The following is a 19,653-nucleotide window of genomic DNA, read 5'->3' on the forward strand; positions in this document are numbered from 1 at the left end:
TCTTATAGGCTCCCGGACAAACAATCGGTCTTTGCGGCCGAGCTCATGGGCATGGCTACGGCCTTACGCAACTCGCTAATCAAACAACACCAAAAATCCTTATTCTAACGGACTCGCTGAGCGAGCTCCGAGAAATTAAAACCATGAAAAATTATGAAAAACCAACCAAAACTAATAAACCAAATACTGAATAGCACGCAACAGCAAAAAAACAAAACAAAAACAAACAAGCTAGGCAACCAAATAGAATTCCTTTGGGTCCCTGACTCCCTGCCCATGCCAAAGTGTTTGGCAACGAACTAAGCGACCAAGCAGCCAAAGCGGCCCCCAAACTACCAAAAATGAGCCTAAACCTACCTATATCCCTAAATGAGATAAAAAGCCCAGCTAAACAAAAACATTTCCAAAAGTGTCAAACTAAATACCTAAAATTCAAATTGTATTCTAAAACAGATGCCCCAAAAGCCATTAAAAAACTAAAAAACTACCTCAAATCTAAAAATATTGACAGGGAAATAACCAAACTACAAACAGTCCACACCAGACTAAACTCCCACCTACATAAAATTAAGAAACGCCAAAGGGGCAAATGCACACACTGCAACCAAACAGAAACACCAGAACATGAACTGCACTCACTACAAACAACACAGACTGACGCTTCAGAGCAAACTGGACATCAACACACACCTCACATTACAAACACTCCTAATCCCGTTACACAATACACAAACCTTTACAGCCTAAGGGGCGGTCGGGTAGCCTAGTTGCGTTCGCTCGTCACGCCGAAGACCCGGGTTCGATTCCCGACATGGGTACAATGTTTGAAGACCATTTCTGGTGTCCCCCGCCGTGATTTTGCTGAATATTGCTAAAAGCGGCGTACAACCATACTCACTCACTCACTTAAAAGTCTTAGGCATCTTCCTAATCAAAACTGGCTTTCTATGCCATATATAATTACACACACCAAAAAAATAACCACCAATCTAAAAAACCTAAACAAACAAAACCAAAAACAAATCACACCATCCCTACTCTCCATTCGTTCCCCGTCCGCGTCATACCAAAAGACGTTAAAAGGGGCTAAAACAAGGGCTGGTCGGCTATACTGTGTCTGAGTGGGGTATTCATGTTAACCTGCGGCATGGTATCTTAGTGTGCTAGCACAGTCCATACTAGTACAAGCAGCCACACGCACGCACGTACGCACGTCGCTATAATAAGTGCAATAATCTTGGGCGCGACGTTAAATCCCATTTCACCTCACCTCACCTCGTCCCTCCACCTCGGGCAAAATTCCAAATTCTTCAAAATCTAAATATGCAACCCTAACGCCTCCTCGGGTTGCCTCTTCTGTCGCACAAACCCTTCCTTCCTTCAAGGCAAACAACGCGAAAATGGCCTGGATGGCCCGTGTGCGAAGTACGAATAATGTCGGAAAGCGCACGTAAAATCTCCAAATCATCACCTTCATCCCTTGATAGAACTGAATATGCACCTTGACGGAAGATGTATGGTTAAGTCACGCGGAGTATAGTGCAGTGGAGATACGTATCGTCCTGTACAACATCACTACACGGCCCATTCATCAATCAACTACTGTCAGTACTGAGACTTTTGAAGATGTACTTTTTCAAAGGCTCTGAAAAGTGTTACTGTTAAAACTTAACGACTATCTGAATGGTTTAAATCTCGGCACGTACCTATTCCGTTTGGAAACCGAAAACGATTTATTCGTTGATAAAAGCGGAAAAGCCTCTGAGTTTTTCCACGTTTATCAACTCGTGTTGATATATGTGACATCAAAAGGCACTCGGTGAGATTCTCTATATGTGCCCTAGGATCATATCACGTCACGAGAAAACAGTGCATTCCGTCATCCGGACAGCACTGTTGACGTCATTCGAATCTTATTGTGACGTGTGGTCGGAATGACGACACACTAGAAACGACGTCATACTGAAGATTGTTGACGTCATTCGACAAATTGGGGTTCCGCCGCTGTTGTGACTTGCTGTCCTTACAGCTAAACACTAAAATTCGTCTCTTCTTCGGTAATAAATAGAACATAATATTCGTGTTCATGTCATACTATGTTTACGACACGATTGCCTAAATTCCGGTATTTCTCTCGCTCGGGAAATATCGGAATTTCGACACTCCTGTCGTAAACATAGTATGACATGAACACGAATATGATATCCTCTACAAATGTCTATATGCTAGAAATATGCGATTTGTTGAATTACATGGACGTAATGTGTCTGAACTGGAAAAGGAAACAGTGGATAGTATGTACCGCACCGTCTTCCTAAGTGGTATCACATTGGCGAGAGTTCGGGAATATAATTTCTACAACTATACCTTATATCATGTATACAGTCAGTAGCTGAATCAAAGGCGTCCCTCGGGAAATTTCACACAGCGTTGTTTTTAAAAATCTTCTACGTAAATGTTTAGTCACACAAACTTCTCGTCCTCGGGGGTAAGAATAATCCCATCAAAGAACGCTTCCTCAGTTTAGTTCATCATCAATGTGTTGGATAGGTTATCTCCCCTGTCCAAACTTTTAGGGTGAAAACTATTTGATAAAATATCGCAAGATGGATCCTCCTATGTATACACATGTAAGCAAACATATCTGAATCATGGGATTCCGGGTAGAAAACGGTGCTTGTAAGAGGTGGCCAAATGGATCGGATGGTCAGACTCGGTGACTTGGTTGATAGCGTGTCATTGTTTCCCATTATGCTCATGGTGTCAATCACTGGATTGTCTGGTTCAGACGCGATTATTTACAGACCACCGTCATGTAGGTTGAATATTGCCGAGTATGCATGGCGCTAAACAACAAACAAACACATCAGAGAGTAAATTATTACCAAATCAAATAGTTTATCAAAGCAATGTGACATAAAATCCTTTCTGGTCAGTTTTGAAAGTGTGAAATAATGCATTTATAACCCGGTAACATGAGCGAGTGTCAGTAAATTAATTAACACAAAAACTAGTTTGTCTACATTGTTTCGGATGAAGGCCGCATAGCGCCCCGGCCTTGGATTGATGGCTTCATTGATTGACGACAGCACAACAAAGACGCCCATATATCCTAACGCAAAACACGCATCACTTCAAGGTAAACACAGTTTCGCTCAGTCGGTAGATGGCACTGCATGAGTTATTTATAGTACTACGGCTTCCGCGTTCTAAGTTTAGCTTACGGCTTGAAGACAGTTAGTGGATGCATTGCTATGAGATGTTCTGCCATGGACGTAGTGGTGTATTTTACATACCTACTTTCTTTTCTAACCTATGTTCTGCCAGCAAAGGTCAGTATAATCTCTTTTCCAAGACCGTTAATGTTTGTGTATACTTGAGAATGCACCATTCGTCTGAAACATTGTTGCGAGAACCCTGTCAGCTGATGGACCGGGGTTTCCCAACAATACCAAGCAAGCATTCCGAAACTAGGACAAACTGACATTGGGTGTAAGAGCCTTAATTTGTAGATGGGAAATCGGAAGAGGTGTGTGTGTTGCTGAATTGTATGCGTCCTCCATTCTACAGTGCAAACACAGTCAAGTCTTCTCGTTTTGTTATGCATGCAAAACTTGTAGGAAGACTCCGGTTATGCGTTACGTGCGTTGGTCTATTGTTTACTGCAGCGATGTGACCCCATTCGTCTTCAGTAAGAAGAAAAGCCCCTGTGTAACCATGACTGCGTGAAACAGGCTTAGGTTAAGATCATGTACACTTACTGTGGATAAGAATATTTGATAGGGACATCAATCAGGAATTCCTTTGTTGTGTCATATAATGTATGAAGTGAACACATGAAATACATATCGCCACAAACAGAAACAAAGTATGTGTTCATGTGATATGAGTTAAGTAATCAAAGTAGACATTCATGACATTTGGCTTTCTACTGGTTGATGGAAGTTTCCGAAGTGACGATCAACATAAGTCAATCTGACCTAATTCAAGTCAGTCATACATTCCCGAGGTCAGGCATGTCACATATTTCAGGTTTAGAATACTACCACTCTAAATCAGAAACTAGGATCTGAATTCCAGCAGTATGAGAACACAGTTTTTATGTTTTAAAGTGGTTGCCATTTGCCAAGGGAGACTGGATGCCTTCTATGAGACAACAGAGGTTGTGGCAATGGCATGGTCTATATCACAACCTGACATTTGTTTGTTAAAGCGTGCATTGTTTTGGACTTGTCCTAAACAACCGAGTGTGGCAGGAAATAAAAAAACAAACATCATGATGGCGATGAGTCGCAAAAACTAACATCCTCTCTGCTCTATGTTGAGGTGTGGAAGGAAGAGGTTGGCTGTGAAGTTAAATAGCAAATACCGTATTCGACGTCTAATAAGCGCCTACGGCGACATTTGCTAAGATATTGGCTAGTGAACAATCCCAATTAGCACCCCTACCAATTGATCAATGTACACAAGACTTATTTATTCACGTATAATACGCACTCGTGTGTTATATGCACCCTTAATTATGGGCATTAACTCTGTAAAAATATATCTGTCGTACATAAACATTTCAGGCTGTCAGCATAAACCACGAAATTTATCTTTCAACTCTTTTTTTTTCATCAAAATAACATTCTAACAAGAGCCCCCTATTTCCAACTTTGAAAGTGCCCTGGGCGCTTATTACGTCGAATACGGTAACTATTAAGAGGAATTCATCCTATATATTCTGCGTATACATTATCATAAGGCAAGATGAATATAAAACTTTGTTGACGAATCTACCTGCACGACAAACAAAATTGTAAAGTGAAAAGTACATAAATGAAAAGCAGTGGTTTTTTTTATTCTGCCGACCAGAAAAGAGTAAAATGTTAAAAACCTCACCTCATTTACTGCTAATCCAGCCTAGGCATTGTCTCGTTCTATTTTCATTTCTATTTTCCTACCTGCTAAACAATTTTGGAGCTAAAACTCCATAAACAAAAAAGTAAAAAGGTCAGGCTTTGCATAATATAAATAAATATTGTTGTAAGTTGGACAGCATCAATGTTTCTTTGTGTTTATATTATATATCACTGATTACCTTTTATAAAGCTAGGGCAATGCAATGAGTGAGTGAGTGAGTTGGGTTTAACGCCGCTTTTAACAGTATTCCAATTATATCACAGCGTGTCAGCTTAATGTGGGAGGAAAGCCCGAAGTGATGCAGGTCTCAGACGTTTACCACTTCGGTGAAACCCACGAGCACGGGTATGGTGCTGACAAACCTAGAAACATAATTGGGGCGAACCGGGATTCGAACCCACAATCATAGGTTTCTGGTGTGCCCAAGGGATGCAACTCTGCAAGTGAATCACGGCGCCTAAGACGATGCAATGAAGTATTATGAGATGAGACAGCACATGATGTTGCCATAACTAGAACTGTGTGGTACATTATGCATGCTATATACATTTTGTCGCCCTCTAGCTATTCATGCTCATTGACTCACTGATTTGTTTGTCTGTCTATTGCTTAATGCCACACTCAGCAATATTCCAGCTATATGACCATGATGACGGCGGTCTGTAAATAATCAAGTCTGGACCAGACAATCCTGTGATTGACATCACGAGCATCGATCTACACATCTGGGATAAGATGACATGTATCAACCAAGTCAGTGAGCCTGACCACCTGATCCTGCTAGTCGACAAGCATAGTTGCCTTTTACCGCAAGCATGGGCTGCTGATGACTTGCTCTAATCCGGATCTTAAAGGGTGTTGTTGAAGGAGTGCTGGAAGTAGTGCAATGTACATGCTTTTAGTACGCTATGTCACCCACTAGCTGATATGGTCATTGTAGGAGTGCTAGTGGTACCAAATATTTGCTATAAACATCCTATAAACATGCTATATACATGCTATAAACATGCTATATCTCACTGGTTGGACTTGATGGTCATTGAATAAAATAAAAGTGACAAAGATTTGGGTTAGTATAGGTCTTCAGCAACCCATTCTTGTTGTAAGAGGCGACTAATGGGATTGAGTGGTCAGACTCGCAAACTTGGTTGATGCATGTCTTCGTATTCCAATCGATGCTCATGATGTCAATCCCTGGATTGTCTGGTTCAGACTTGATTATTTACAGACTGCTGTCATTTAGCTTGAATATCAAACAAACAAACAATCATTGGCTGCACCAAGGTGGTTAATGTGTACAACCCTTGTCTCTGGGGAGTTTCATCCCACATTGAAGTGTTATGGCACAATACCACCACACTGTATCTAATACTGATCCTATGTTAAAGATGCATTCAGTTGTCCCTTCTGGCCCAAGTCATCTGACAGAGTTTTTGATACGATGCACTGTTAAATTTGTTGTGGCCTTATTGAAACATTCCAGTATCAGACGTTGAGATTATTGTAAATTCAAAAGCAACAAAATCCTTTCCATATTTATAAGAAATCACTGCCAGAAACATTGTACAATGAAGACATGAACCATTTATCTGGTTGACCTGTTGTATTGTACAATGTGTACTCTAATTCTGAATGGGGGCTTCTTCGGTGTCACTGTTACCGAGTTATATCAATTGTTGTGTTGCAGCCCGTTGCTAGAACCCAAATAACATTGTTTGTTTCAGACATGTTGGCTATGGAGGAATCAACAAATCCCAATAAGATGGGTCATGTAGATTCTCAGCTTAGTATTATCATGATAATTCTGTCTGTATTTTTATAGTGTCATGTTTACGTTGCAGCTTTAACTTTTAACGCTTTGTTCTAATTGCGTTTGTATGACTCATGATAGAGATCAATATGATTCATTATCATGATTAAAATTGAATTAATCAGGTATTTTTACAAAATATTAGAGGGAAACATCACTCCACAGTTGAAAGTCTTGAAATATGGATCAGCTTTTTCTTTCAGATTCCAAATTTGCTTATTGTGGACTATTATTTTATCTGGTTCGACTAGTGTTCTGTGGTATTCTCCCTGCGCAAAGCGACACCTATCAGAAGCTTGAAGAATGAGAAGCTGTATATCTTAATATAGGTATACAATTAATAGCTACTGCCACCTCACTTGTATTTTGTTGTTGATTAATGCATACACGACTTGAAAGGGTGATCCTGTCCATCAACATTATATTATGTACTGTAAAAAGTTCCATAGTATCCCTCCAGAGAATTCAGGGAAACGAACAGGCGATAACAAACGCAGTCAATACAAATGTGACATTTGAGATAAATCATCAGTAGACATGATGACTTGCCATTTAGATTGTATTGTCTGTTCTGCTAGTCATTGTTTTATGTGCAGAAATAATGATTAATGTGTGTATTTTCTCGTAAACTATGCTGGAAATTGCGATGAGCTGTAGACACATTTTCTACCAAACTGCCAGAGATTTGGTTACAAAATACCCAATAAATACAACTTCAAAGAATTTTGATGCAATGATCGGAGGAATTGTATCTGCACTCAACTCGAAAGGGTGCACAGGAATCACGCACGTTGAGACGCCCTACGCTAACACCGTATTCATGCGTGCTTGATTCCCGTGCACCCTTTCGAGTTGAGTTGATTGGTTCAGCTGTGTCATATGGCCCTGTGATGCAGGGGTAGCATTATGCAGATGGCTGTTTCAATGAATGCTCGTTCCACCCGTGACGAACAGGTCTGCTTGTTGATGAAATATAGTGATAGCTAAATAGACAGAATTTTTATTCATGCACTGATTGTCTGATTGCGTTTCACATAGGTGTCATGTGTCTTTATTCGGCTGAGATTGCACACGGGACAATGCAAGGTTCGGTTCAAAATTCAATTGTGCTGGGTTAAATCACCAAGTTACTTAGCTCTACATTGAAAACAATGTATGTATTTCTCATAATGACAAGAAGGGAGTAGTAATTGTATTACCGTATTCGACGTAATAAGCGCACAGGGCGCTCTCAAAATTAGAAATAGGGGGGCGCTTATTAGAATATTATTTTGAGTTGAAAGATCATAATTTTCGTGGTTTATGCCAACAGCCTCAAATGTTTACATACATCAGATATATTTTTCAAGAATGTAATTGCCCATAATTAAGGGTGATATAAGACACGAATGCGTATTATACACGAATAAATAAGTCTTGTGTACATTGATCAATCAGAAGGAGTGCTGATTGGGATTGTTCACTAGCCAATATATTAGCAAATATCTCCGTGGGCTCTTATTAGAGCGGGGCGCTTATTGTGTCGAATACAGTCTATGCAGTTTGCCTGAAAACTAAGGGTCGTTTCTGTTTTGAGAATTTGAACCAAACTTCATTGCTGCAAAAATAATACCTTCACGAATTTTCTGTTTACGAAACTGCATAATTGTACATACACATTTACACACGCTGACAGATTTTGCAAGGTGAAAGGTCATAGTTAGCATCATCCAATCAAATGCGAAGATTCAAGGGGATTGGCCCTTGCTGTCAGTGACATGGTGCGAAGCCCAGTTTGTTGGGTCGCTAACGCTAATTGGCATCTGGTGATTATGCAGGTTAATTAAAACGACGCCAACAAAACGGACTGAAAGTTGGAGAGTTGTTTCCCTTTAGTCCATTTGACAGCAGTGAAGTGCCTTCTGAACAAGTGTTCTTGACATTAAATTATATATGAGTTTTCTATGCATGATATATGGATCAGTGGAGAGATTAGGAAAGTGTTATGGAATCAGATTTCACGACTGTTCTGTATCTTATAGAGTAATGTTAGTCAAGACATGTAGCCCTGTTGAATACAGACTGAGAACTTATGCCATTGGATATATATCACATGACATGCCTATGTCATATATATGTCGTGCACAGTAAACTGGGTGGTCAGGCTCGCTGACTTGGTTGACGCATGTCATCCTATCCCAATTGCGTGGATCGATGCTCATGATGTCAATCACTGGATTGTCTGGTCCAGACTCAGTTATATACAGACCGCTGTCATATAGCTGGAATATTGCTGAGTGCGGCATTAAAACAAACAAACAAAATGTAACAGACGCTGTGGGGGGGGGGGGGGGGGGGGCAAGGCAAGGGAGGGAGAAATGTTGTATTAGACACATGTCGGATTAGAAGGAGTTTCATGTCTGAATGCACCCTCAATGATTCACTCTGTTAGTCTGTTAATCTGGCATGTTTAATTATATTGTCCACACTATGAAGGTCTTAGGTTTAATGTTATTTCCAAATGTCGTTACATGTGTTCTGATTTCGATAGTTTTGGTGACTTACAGAGAGTAGGTTTTATACTGTCCAGCCCAGAATTGACTTTTACAACTGCCAAGCCCTGCAAGAATATTTTAACAACCAGATCGGATGCTTTACACCATGTAGTACTATAAATTATTCTCTTTAGTGAACAGCCTGGTACAGTCATTTTTATCCCGTGTAACATATGTGAAAAAGCATACATTTTTAACCAATGTCATATCGTCTCTCATAACGTGGCTTGTTACTTTACCATGTTTACTAAGATATTTTTGAAGAGTTTATTTCCAATATATTATAAACGTAATGATGTGAGACTCAAATATATTATCTGTCTGTCTGTCTGTCTGTCTGGAATTCAGCATAGCAATAAAGGAAACAAATAGTGAGTGAGTTGGGTTTAACACCGCTTTTAACAGTATTCCAGTTATATCACGGCGTGTCAGCTTAATGTGGGAGGAAAGTCCAAAGTGATGCAGGTCTCAGACGTTTACCACTTCGGTGAAACCTTTGAGCACGGGTATGGTGCAGACAAACCTAGAAACATAATCGGGGCAAACCGGGATTCGAACCCACATTCTGGCATGCCCAAGGGACGCAACTCTGCACAGCGAATCGCGGCGCCTTAGACGACTGGGCTACCCGTGCCACCAGGAACCAAATAGGGATTAAGCCTTGTGTTGCACCAAGCCTTGTGTTGCATCAAGCCTTGTGTTGGACCAAGCCTTGTGTTGCACCAAGCCTTGCGTTGCACCAAGCCTTGCGTTGCACCAAGCCTTGCGTTGCACCAAGCCTTGCGTTGCACCAAGCCTTGCGTTGCACCAAGCCTTGTGTTGCACCAAGCCTTGCGTTGCACCAAGCCTTGCGTTGCACCAAGCATGGGAAGTTAATTGGTTTTTGAAGATTAATCCTTGTAAAGCATTGATTGTGTACATATTGAAGGTTGTATACTATATACATGTACTAATCTTCAAGAAGTTGTTGGAAAGTACAGAAACACAATTGAGTGTTTTCAGTGTAGGATACAGACCATGCAGACCGGCTGATAGTTTTTATGATATTAAAAACATGCATCTGTGGGATAAAACCGAGGGGTGTCAGCGCCAAGGTTTTATTCCAAGGATAAGGGTTTTTGAATATTATAAAAAAACTTGAGGGAAGAATTTTATTGAACTTATGAACTGAAAAAAGAAACTTAAAACAACATTTATCAACATTTTTATGTTTCAGACATACTTTCCATGAACCTTAGGAAACGAGCATAAAATAGCTGTTGCTGGCATACGATTCTTGAAAAAAGACATTCTAAAAAGCATTGCGATTTATCAGCACTTCTGTAGCATAGTGGTACACTCAGTGGGACTTGGGAATATAAAAAAACATTTGTCATTTGATTTTACATTTCATTACATGTTACAATCTGAACGGAAGTTGTCTTAATAGATTTCCTGGGATATTTTAACACATTATATAGCAAGTATGCCTGGAGTATTTTATAAAATCCCGGGGACATTACAACATCCCTGACTGGAGAACAATCAGATGACGTCACTGGGGGTTTGTGATGAAGGTTATTCTTCTTTTGATGTCGCGTTACCATGGTTACAACAAGTTTATATGATGATGTAGGGGGCTGTGTTGGGACTAAAACCTATTGTGGGAGGAGACAGTTGGTTTGTGGCCAATGTGATGTCAGTGTTCTGGGTTTTATCAGTGTGTCAGGTACAGACTTGCCCCTGTTTTCACAGCAGAGGTTTTTTTAAAAATAAACATTTCATCATGCATGCCATGTGGATGTATTGCTCAAAGTTGCATCAACAAACTATCTGCCAAAACATTGTAAGAAATTAAAAATGTAAAACTAACCATCTGTTAAAAATATGATGCGAGCAGAACATCAACAATCGAAAGGAGTGTTTTGGGGGCAAGTAAGATTCCAGGTCAGCTAATGTTGTTATGTATTGCGCAGCTAATGAGTGTGATTACTAGGAAGTCAACAAGGAATTTGGAACCCTTGGCCTTGTTCCAAATAGTGACTTTTAAGTGCCATGACTGCTTATTTCCATACTGCCACAAACACTTGCTGTAGTCGTAGTACTTAAGTCACAGTTTGGAATGAGGCTCAACGGTGTTATGAATGTATGTGACCATGTGTCACACACAGTATAGAGTCTGATCATAACACCTCAGTCTTGAGGTGTTCAGCGGTAGGTACGGCTGTTCGATGTGAGCATGTGTGTCACACACAGTATAGTTTATGATCATAACACCTCAGTATAGAGGTGTCAAGCTGTATGTATGGCTGTTTGATGTGAGCATGTGTGTCACACACAGTTTAGTGTCTGATCACAACACCTCAGTATTGAGGTGTTCAGCTGTAGGTATGGCTGTGTGATGTGAGCATGTGTGTCACACACAATATAGTGTCTGATCATAACACCTCAGTATTGAGGTGTTCAGCTGTAGGTATGGCTGTTTGATGTGAGCATGTGTGTCACACACAGCTTAGAGTCTGATCATAACACCTCAGTATTGAGGTGTCCAGCAATAGGTATGGCTGTTTGATGTGTGATGTATGTCACACACAGTATAGTTTATGATCATAACACCTCTGTATTGAGGTGTCCAGCTGTAGGTATGGCTGTTTGATGTGAGCATGTGTGTCACAAACAGTATAGTTTATGATCATAACACCTCAGTATTGAGGTGTCCAGCAATAGGTATGGCTGTTTGATGTGTGATGTATGTCACACACAGTATAGTTTATGATCATAACACCTCAGTATTGAAGTGTCCAGCAATAGGTATGGCTGTTTGATGTGTGATGTATGTCACACACAGTATAGTTTATGATCATAACACCTTAGTATTGAGGTGTCCAGCTGTAGGTATGGCTGTTTGATGTGAGCATGTGTGTCACACACAGTATAGTTTATGATCATAACACCTCAGGATGGAGGTGTCCAGCAATAGGTATGGCTGTTTGATGTGTGATGTATGTCACACACTGTATAGTTTATGATCATAACACCTCAGTATTGAAGTGTCCAGCTGTAGGTATGGCTGTTTGATGTGAGCATGTGTGTCACACACAGTATAGTTTATGATCATAACACCTTAGTATTGAGGTGTCCAGCAGTAGGTATGGATGTTTGATGTGTGTCACACACAGTTTAGTGTCTGATCATAACACCTCAGTTTTGAGATGTCCATAAGTCGGTATAGATGCATGATATGAGCATGTGTGACACACACAGTATAGTGTCTGATTGTCATAAACACCTCTGTTTTGAGGTGTCCTGCTGTAGATATGGATGTTTGGTGTGAGCATGTGTATCACACAGTATGGTGTCTGACCATAATACCTCAGTATTGAGGTGTCCAGCAGAAGGTATGGATGTATATGTGAGCATGTGTGTCACACAGTTTAGTGTCTGATCACAACACCTCAGTATTGAGGTGTCCAACAGAAGGTATGGATGTATATGTGAGCATGTGTGTCACACAGTTTAGTGTCTGATCACAACACCTCAGTATTGAGGTGTCCAACAAAAGGTATGGATGTATATGTGAGCATGTGTGTCACACAGTTTAGTGTCTGATCACAACACCTCAGTATTGAGTGGTCCAACAAAAGGTATGGATGTATATGTTAGCATGTGTGTCACACAGTTTTGTGTCTGATCACAACACCTCAGTATTGAGGTGTCCAGCAATAGGCATGGATGTATGTGTGAGCATGTGTGTCACACAGTTTTGTGTCTGATCACAACACCTCAGTATTGAGGTGTCCAACAAAAGGTATGGATGTATATGTTAGCATGTGTGTCACACAGTTTTGTGTCTGATCACAACACCTCAGTATTGAGGTGTCCAACAAAAGGCATGGATGTATATGTGAGTATGTGTGTCACACAGTTTTTTGCCTGTTCACATCACCTCAGTATTGAGGTGTCCAGCAGTAGGCAAGGATGTATGTGTGAGTATGTGTGTCACACAGTTTTGTGTCTGATCATAACACCTCAGTTTAGAGGTGTCCAGCAGTAGTTGCATTAACCCCCAACTCACACATACTGCTATGAAGATTCCACTTACTTTCATGATAATAATAAACTGCCAGTTTTAATGTATTTCTTCAAATAATGTACGGTAAACAAGACTCCCCTTTTAACTGGTCAATAAGGTTCAAACACCCCTTTTGAAAATCACATAAGGGCCCCAATGACATGAACCAAAATATTTCCCCCATCATTGTCTGATTGGATTGTTTGATCTAACCCCACCCCAACCCCACTGAATTTAAGAATTCAGAATTTAGACTTCACCCGTCTCCTGTGACACACATAGTGAAGAAATAAATATTTGCCCCCCACATGTACCACTGAAGATAGCAGTTTGACAAACACAAGTTACAAACTCACTGTGGACTGTCTCTGTATACAGTTGAGTGATATCACTCTGAAAGTGGTTGATCAGCCCTCATAGCAGCTGTCACAGAGATATTGTTTGGCATGATTAATGTGACAAATTATTTTGTTGTTAAGTTAGAGAGGATTTGCAGTTTGTTGTATGACATATGTCAGGGTATTAGTATTCTATGAGAAGATACTCATTGCCATCTTGTCACACAGGGGTCATGTAAGATGATATTAACCTAATTTGCAGGCTTAAGAACAAGGACACATCTTAAAAATCTACGACTGAAGCATGCCGGATCAGACTGTTACTGTTATAAATACTTCTAATGTTTCCGTAGCTTAGAATAATTAATTATGGTGACACAAATGACAGGAAATTAAGCATAAATTTTTTTATGGGTGTTGAAAGTCTTTCTTTCTTTCTTCCTTGTGTTGCTAGGTTACAAATTAGCTGTAAGACAATGTAGATAACCAGCTGATAACAGCTGATAACAGCTGCTCAGACCAGGCCTAAGAGTAACAGGCCTTACTCTGGTAGTCAGTGACCCCGGTTATCAGGACTACAGTGTATTGTTTATGTGACAAGTATTACTCATGTTTTGTGTATGTACAGTAAAGAGGATTCCAAATTTACTGACTTGGTTAAATAGAAACTTACTTGTGTATATGTTAATGTTATATTTCACTTGCGACGTAGAAATTTTATTTATCTACATGATCTAAGCATGAGGAAATATAATCATCAGCTCTTAGACTGGTGTTTTTTAACGTTCCTACCAGTCCATATTTAGTAGGGGAAAACTGGCATAACCAGAGTCGGTTGTTGGAAGATCCAGATAGAGGTGAATTCAGATCCAGAGGTGGTGCTGGTGGATCCAAAGGTGGTGCTGGTGGATGCAGAGGTGGTGCTGGTGGTGGGTGGTGTAGTTGGATCCAGAGGAGGTGCTGGTGGATCTAGAGGTGGTGCTGGTGGATTCAGACGGGTGGTGCTGGTGGATGGTGTAGTTTTGATAAAAGATAAAAGATGTCTGACGGTCGAAATGACGTATGACGAATAACGGATAGAACGAACTAAAATTTGTGGTTTCTTTGAGTTCATTGTAACCGTAGTTTACTGTATATGTGATTTAATTGTTCATGTGTAGCTTGGTATTATTGTCAGTTGAGTTTGTTTAAGGCCAATAGCACTGATTAGAGTCACCTCCTTTGTTTTGAGATTGTTCCAAAACAGTAACTAATGTTCGGGATCTATAACTTTAAGACTAAAAAAAGTTAAGGACCAACCAATTCTTTCATTTTACTATAATTAATCTTCCATGCCATGATAAACTGTAGTAATATCAAAGAATCCATGGTCCTTAACTTGTTTTGAGTGGAATATGTGCTTAGATAAGTAGATTGCAATAAACAAACTTGTGCCTGTTGTAGATATATACTCGTAAGTGTATTATTATTATAATTATTTGTGATTAAACTTAAAACATGCTTGTTTATCTTATTACAATAAACATTATCAGTCGATATCTGTTATCAATATTGTAGTGAATGAGTGAGTGAGTTTGGTTTAAAACCGCTTTTAACATTATTATTGTTATGGTGTGGCGTGTCAGCTTAATGTGGGAGGAAAGCCTGAAGTGATGCAGGTCTCGGACGTTGACCACTTTGGTGAAACCCACGAGCACGGGTATGGTGCTGACAAACCTAGAAACATTATATGGGCAAACCGGTACTCAAACCCATAATCATAGGTTTCTGGCGTGCCCAAGGGACGCAACTCTGCACAGCAAATCACGGCGCCTTAGACGAATGGGCCACCCGTGCCCCCATCAGTATTGAAAATAATAATTGTGGTTACAACCAGGTGAAAATATGATGCGCACCAGAGTCATCGATCCCAATTGCGTGGATCGATGCTCATGATATCAATCACTGGATTGTCTGGTCCAGACTCGATTATTTACAGACTGCCGTCATATACCTGGAATATTGCTGAGAGTGGCGTAAAACAACAAACCAAAACCAACCATACCATTCCAAAACTGGGAGAGATATGACAATCGGTATTAGAAAAAATGGTTCAGATCATGATAATTGACATGTGGATTGTGAGAATATGAGGAAATAACGAACTTAACCTGCCTGTTCGTAAAATGGACATGTCCAAGGTCAGATTCTATTCATGGAGTCATCATTATTAAAATTTGGATAAATATTTGTAATGCTTGTACAGTTTATTAAGATCCTTAAAGTCAGACTGTACATAATGTTGTTCTCATATAAGACATAAAAGTCTCATGGTCGTTTTTTATCGACCAAAAAAACACTGCAGGGAGAGAAAAAGATATGGTTTATTCTCCCTACAGTGTTTTAGGGGTACGATAAACAACTCCCACTGGTTTATTTCTTATTAAAGTATATAGTTTGTTTCAAATGTTATACAGTGTGGGATTGAGAATTTGATCACAAGTCCTGATGGCACTTCACAACCTGTCACAAGAATATATATATATATGTTATCATTAAAGTTAACTTCATTAATTTGTGTATCTACATAATAAATATATTTGTTCCATGTCAATAAATTTACTGTATACTAATTATATGGAACTGTAAAATGTCCTGAGGTGATCGGTATGTGTGAATATTAACAAGAGACACAGGTAACCATGGTAACAAGCAGATATTTGTCTGATGCTATTAGTTGATGTAAAAATATTCACAGCTATATAATTACCATTAAGTACATATACTTGGTGAGAATTCATTGCAGTCAATGCCAGTCAGTCACATGTAACAGGTTTGTAAATAGACACAACTCAGACGATTACTCAGCTACAGCTTTAGATAGGGCGTCTTGCATGACGTGAAAAGCCCCAAGAATAGTAGGAGGGAGGATATTATGTACATCTATTATTAAACTGGGAATTATGTGTATCTATAATATCTAAAATATCCAGGCTGACACTGAAGTTGCAAAGACATGAATAGCGGTGGACCGTGTTAAATGTGACCTCATGATCAGCTGGTATATGCGCTAGCATTAGATTTCCCTCTACTTGTTGTGGAGTATCTTGTGTTGTCACTTTGTCCAGGTATTGATGTGATACCTGTCAGGTATTGATGTATTACCTGTCCTCAGATACGGATATTTTGATACCTGATATGTGATTCAGAGTGGGTAGAGGCTTATACATGCTGAGGATTATTTGAAAACGACAGTTAACCTCTCCACAACAGCTTACATCTGTAACAAGGGTTTAACCTGGACGTACTCTGTATCCTGTCCTAAATAACAAAAGGATTCCTGAATGGGTTGCAGATGTTGGACGTGGAACATAAATGTGTTTTTAGTGTTAATTTGTGAAGGATAAAAAACAAATAGTGAACCAAAAGAGACTGTTACTTTCAAGGTAATGTCCTTTCGGGCTGGAAGAACGACTGTGATTACATTTATAAACTGAATATTGCTTTGTGTTGAAACCAGTCATGGAGGAGTTGTTTCGAACCATCAGAGAAATCGGAAGCGCAAGACAAGGTTCCAGTAAGGTAGGAAGCTGGACAACAGCAAAAGTGATTGGATGGGATTGTATTAGGTCAAATATTGTTCGGTAAATACAAAGAGAAAAATGTACATGTGACTTCTATTCAATTTTTTGGCACAGCCTTCACCTTGGCCAGAGATGGGTTTGGTGCATTTGTATGTCTGTTAATTATTATTTACAAAAATAACAAACTTATGTTTTGGTTCTGTCATGTTCTTTATTTATAATTCTAATTCATGAAAAATATAAAGTTGACTGACAAGGAATAATGTAACCATTTCTGTGCTATTTGATCAGCTGCATACCATCAGTAGTGGCCATCCAAGGGATTATCTACGGTTTCATTGGATTCCTTGTGATTGTGTAAAAAGATAGATCTCTTGTTGTGTTAATCTCCCTGCTTGGTTGGTGTTTTCTGTGCTTCATCAGGATGATGTATGCAGGTTTTTTGTTGTCTTTACAATGTTTACAAGCCACGATAAGTCGATGACTCTGTCTGTGTTTGTGTTGCTGGTTTAGCCATTAATAAGAAGAACTGTTTTTTTTAATAAGCTCATCAGTTAGAACATGTAGAAATGATAGAAGATCAAACAAATGAAGAAATGAATTAATTCATGTTTCTCACAAGCAGTTGGATGGATTTTCAATTCTGATATATATCCCATATTCTTGTAGGTAATAGGAAACAAGACACACTGCACAAAAAATATATGAATCTGAGAACAGCATTCACACAGAATTATTCTGGTTGTAAGCAGGAAAACTGCTGGAAAGAGATCATGATGTAATATGATTGTGATGTGTGACTGTGTGATGAAGTGTGATTGTGTGTTGTGTGTGATGTGATTGTAATGTAGTGTGATTGTGTGTAATGTAACTGTGTGTAATGTGATTGTGATGTAGTGTGATTGTATGTAATATGATTGTAATGGAATGGGATTGTGTGTAATGTAATTGTGTGTAATGTGATTGTGTGTAATGAGATTGTGTGCAATGTGATTGTGTGTAATGTGATTGTGATGTAGTGTGATTGTGTGAAGTGTGATTGTGTGTTGTGTGATAGTGTGTAATGTGTAATGTGATTGTGTGTGATGTGATTGTGTGAAGTGTGATTATGTGTAATGGGATTGTGTGTAATGTGAATGTGTGAAGTGTGATGGTGTGAAGTGTGATGGTGTGTAGTGTGATTGTGTGTAGTGTGATTGTGTGTAGTGTGATTGTGTGTAGTGTGATAGTGTGTAATGTGATTGTGTGTAATGTGATTGTGTGTGATGTGATTGTGTGATTGTGTGTAATGTGAATGTGTGAAGTGTGATGGTGTGTAATGTGATTGTGTGTAGTGTGAATGTGTGAAGTGTGATGGTGTGTAATGTGATTGTGTGTAGTGTGAATGTGTGAAGTGTGATGGTGTGTAATGTGATTGTGTGTAGTGTGATTGTGTGAAGTGTGATTGTGTGAAATGTGATTGTGTGAAATGTGATTGTGATGTAATTATAATTTTATGCAATGTGTAAATGTAAAAATGATCACATATCTGATGTATACTGCGACTGGGGATGCATGGGATGGATGAAGATACAGATGCATGACCTTGAGCAGCGCCCCAGGCATTGTTTGGAAGCCTGGGAGTGGTCTCATCTACAAGCCTGGCCTTATATACAGTGGTCACCCCAAGGGAACCAACCATGGGGCTGGTTGAACATGTGCTACTATTCCGCACAAAGGTAGAGGGATTAGATTGTCAAGCAGAAATATAATATTTCTTAGAGCCGACAGGTCAGGGTATTTTTCTTACCCAAAATGTGTTTTTAACCTGGCAACCTGTGACAGTTAGCATCCAATTACCATGATTACACTGCATGTGTCTGTGGGGGAGAGTATATGCTATTTAGTGAATGAGTGAATGAGTGAGTGAATGAGTGAATGAGTGAGTGAGTGAGTGAGTGAGGGTTCAACGCCGCTTTTAACAGTATTCCAGTTGTATCGTGGCATGTCAGCTTAATGTGGGAGGAAAGCCCAAACTGATGCAGGTCTCAGACGTTTACCACTTCCGTGAAACACAGGAGCACGGGTATGGCACGGGTATAGGCAAACCTAGAAGCTTAATCAAGGCGAACCTGAATTCAAACCTGCAATCATGGGTTTCTGGCATGGCCAATCTGCACAGCGAATCGCGATGCCTTAGACAACTGGGTGAATAGTCTGTGTGAGAAGAGAAGTATTTTACTCGTCCTCAGCCGGCCTTCATCTAATCCAACTCTTCTCCACATGACCACGGGGCGATAGGTAACCTAGTGGTTAAAGTGTTTGCTCCTCACACCGAAAACCCGGGTTCAGTTCCTGACATTGGTACAATGTGTAAAACCCATTTCTGGTGTCCCCTGTCGTGATATTGCTGGAATATTGCTAAAAGCGCCGTAAAACATTACTCACTCACTCATTTCTGGTGTCCCCCACC

General features: G+C 39.8%; 1 protein-coding gene across 2 annotated transcripts in view; it reads left to right on the plus strand.

The window, feature by feature from the left end:
* The first annotated feature begins 3,252 nt into the window (after nt 1-3,252).
* Nucleotides 3,253-19,653, plus strand: part of LOC139452411 (WW domain binding protein 1-like) — a 42,043-nt gene continuing 25,642 nt past the window's right edge. The window contains exon 1 of one of the 2 annotated variants that reach the window (XM_071233880.1): nt 3,253-3,332. In XM_071233880.1, the coding sequence (XP_071089981.1) occupies nt 3,255-3,332 (78 nt within the window). In that variant the 5' untranslated portion in view covers nt 3,253-3,254. Of the gene's footprint in view, nt 3,333-16,750; nt 17,200-19,653 lie in introns of those variants that run through there. The other variant, XM_071233881.1, reaches the window with a different exon arrangement.

This window comes from Haliotis cracherodii, unplaced genomic scaffold (assembly GCF_022045235.1).
Source record: "Haliotis cracherodii isolate W230 unplaced genomic scaffold, xgHalCrac1.p SCAF_9, whole genome shotgun sequence".
In the NCBI taxonomy this organism is placed as follows: Eukaryota; Metazoa; Mollusca; class Gastropoda; order Lepetellida; family Haliotidae; genus Haliotis; species Haliotis cracherodii.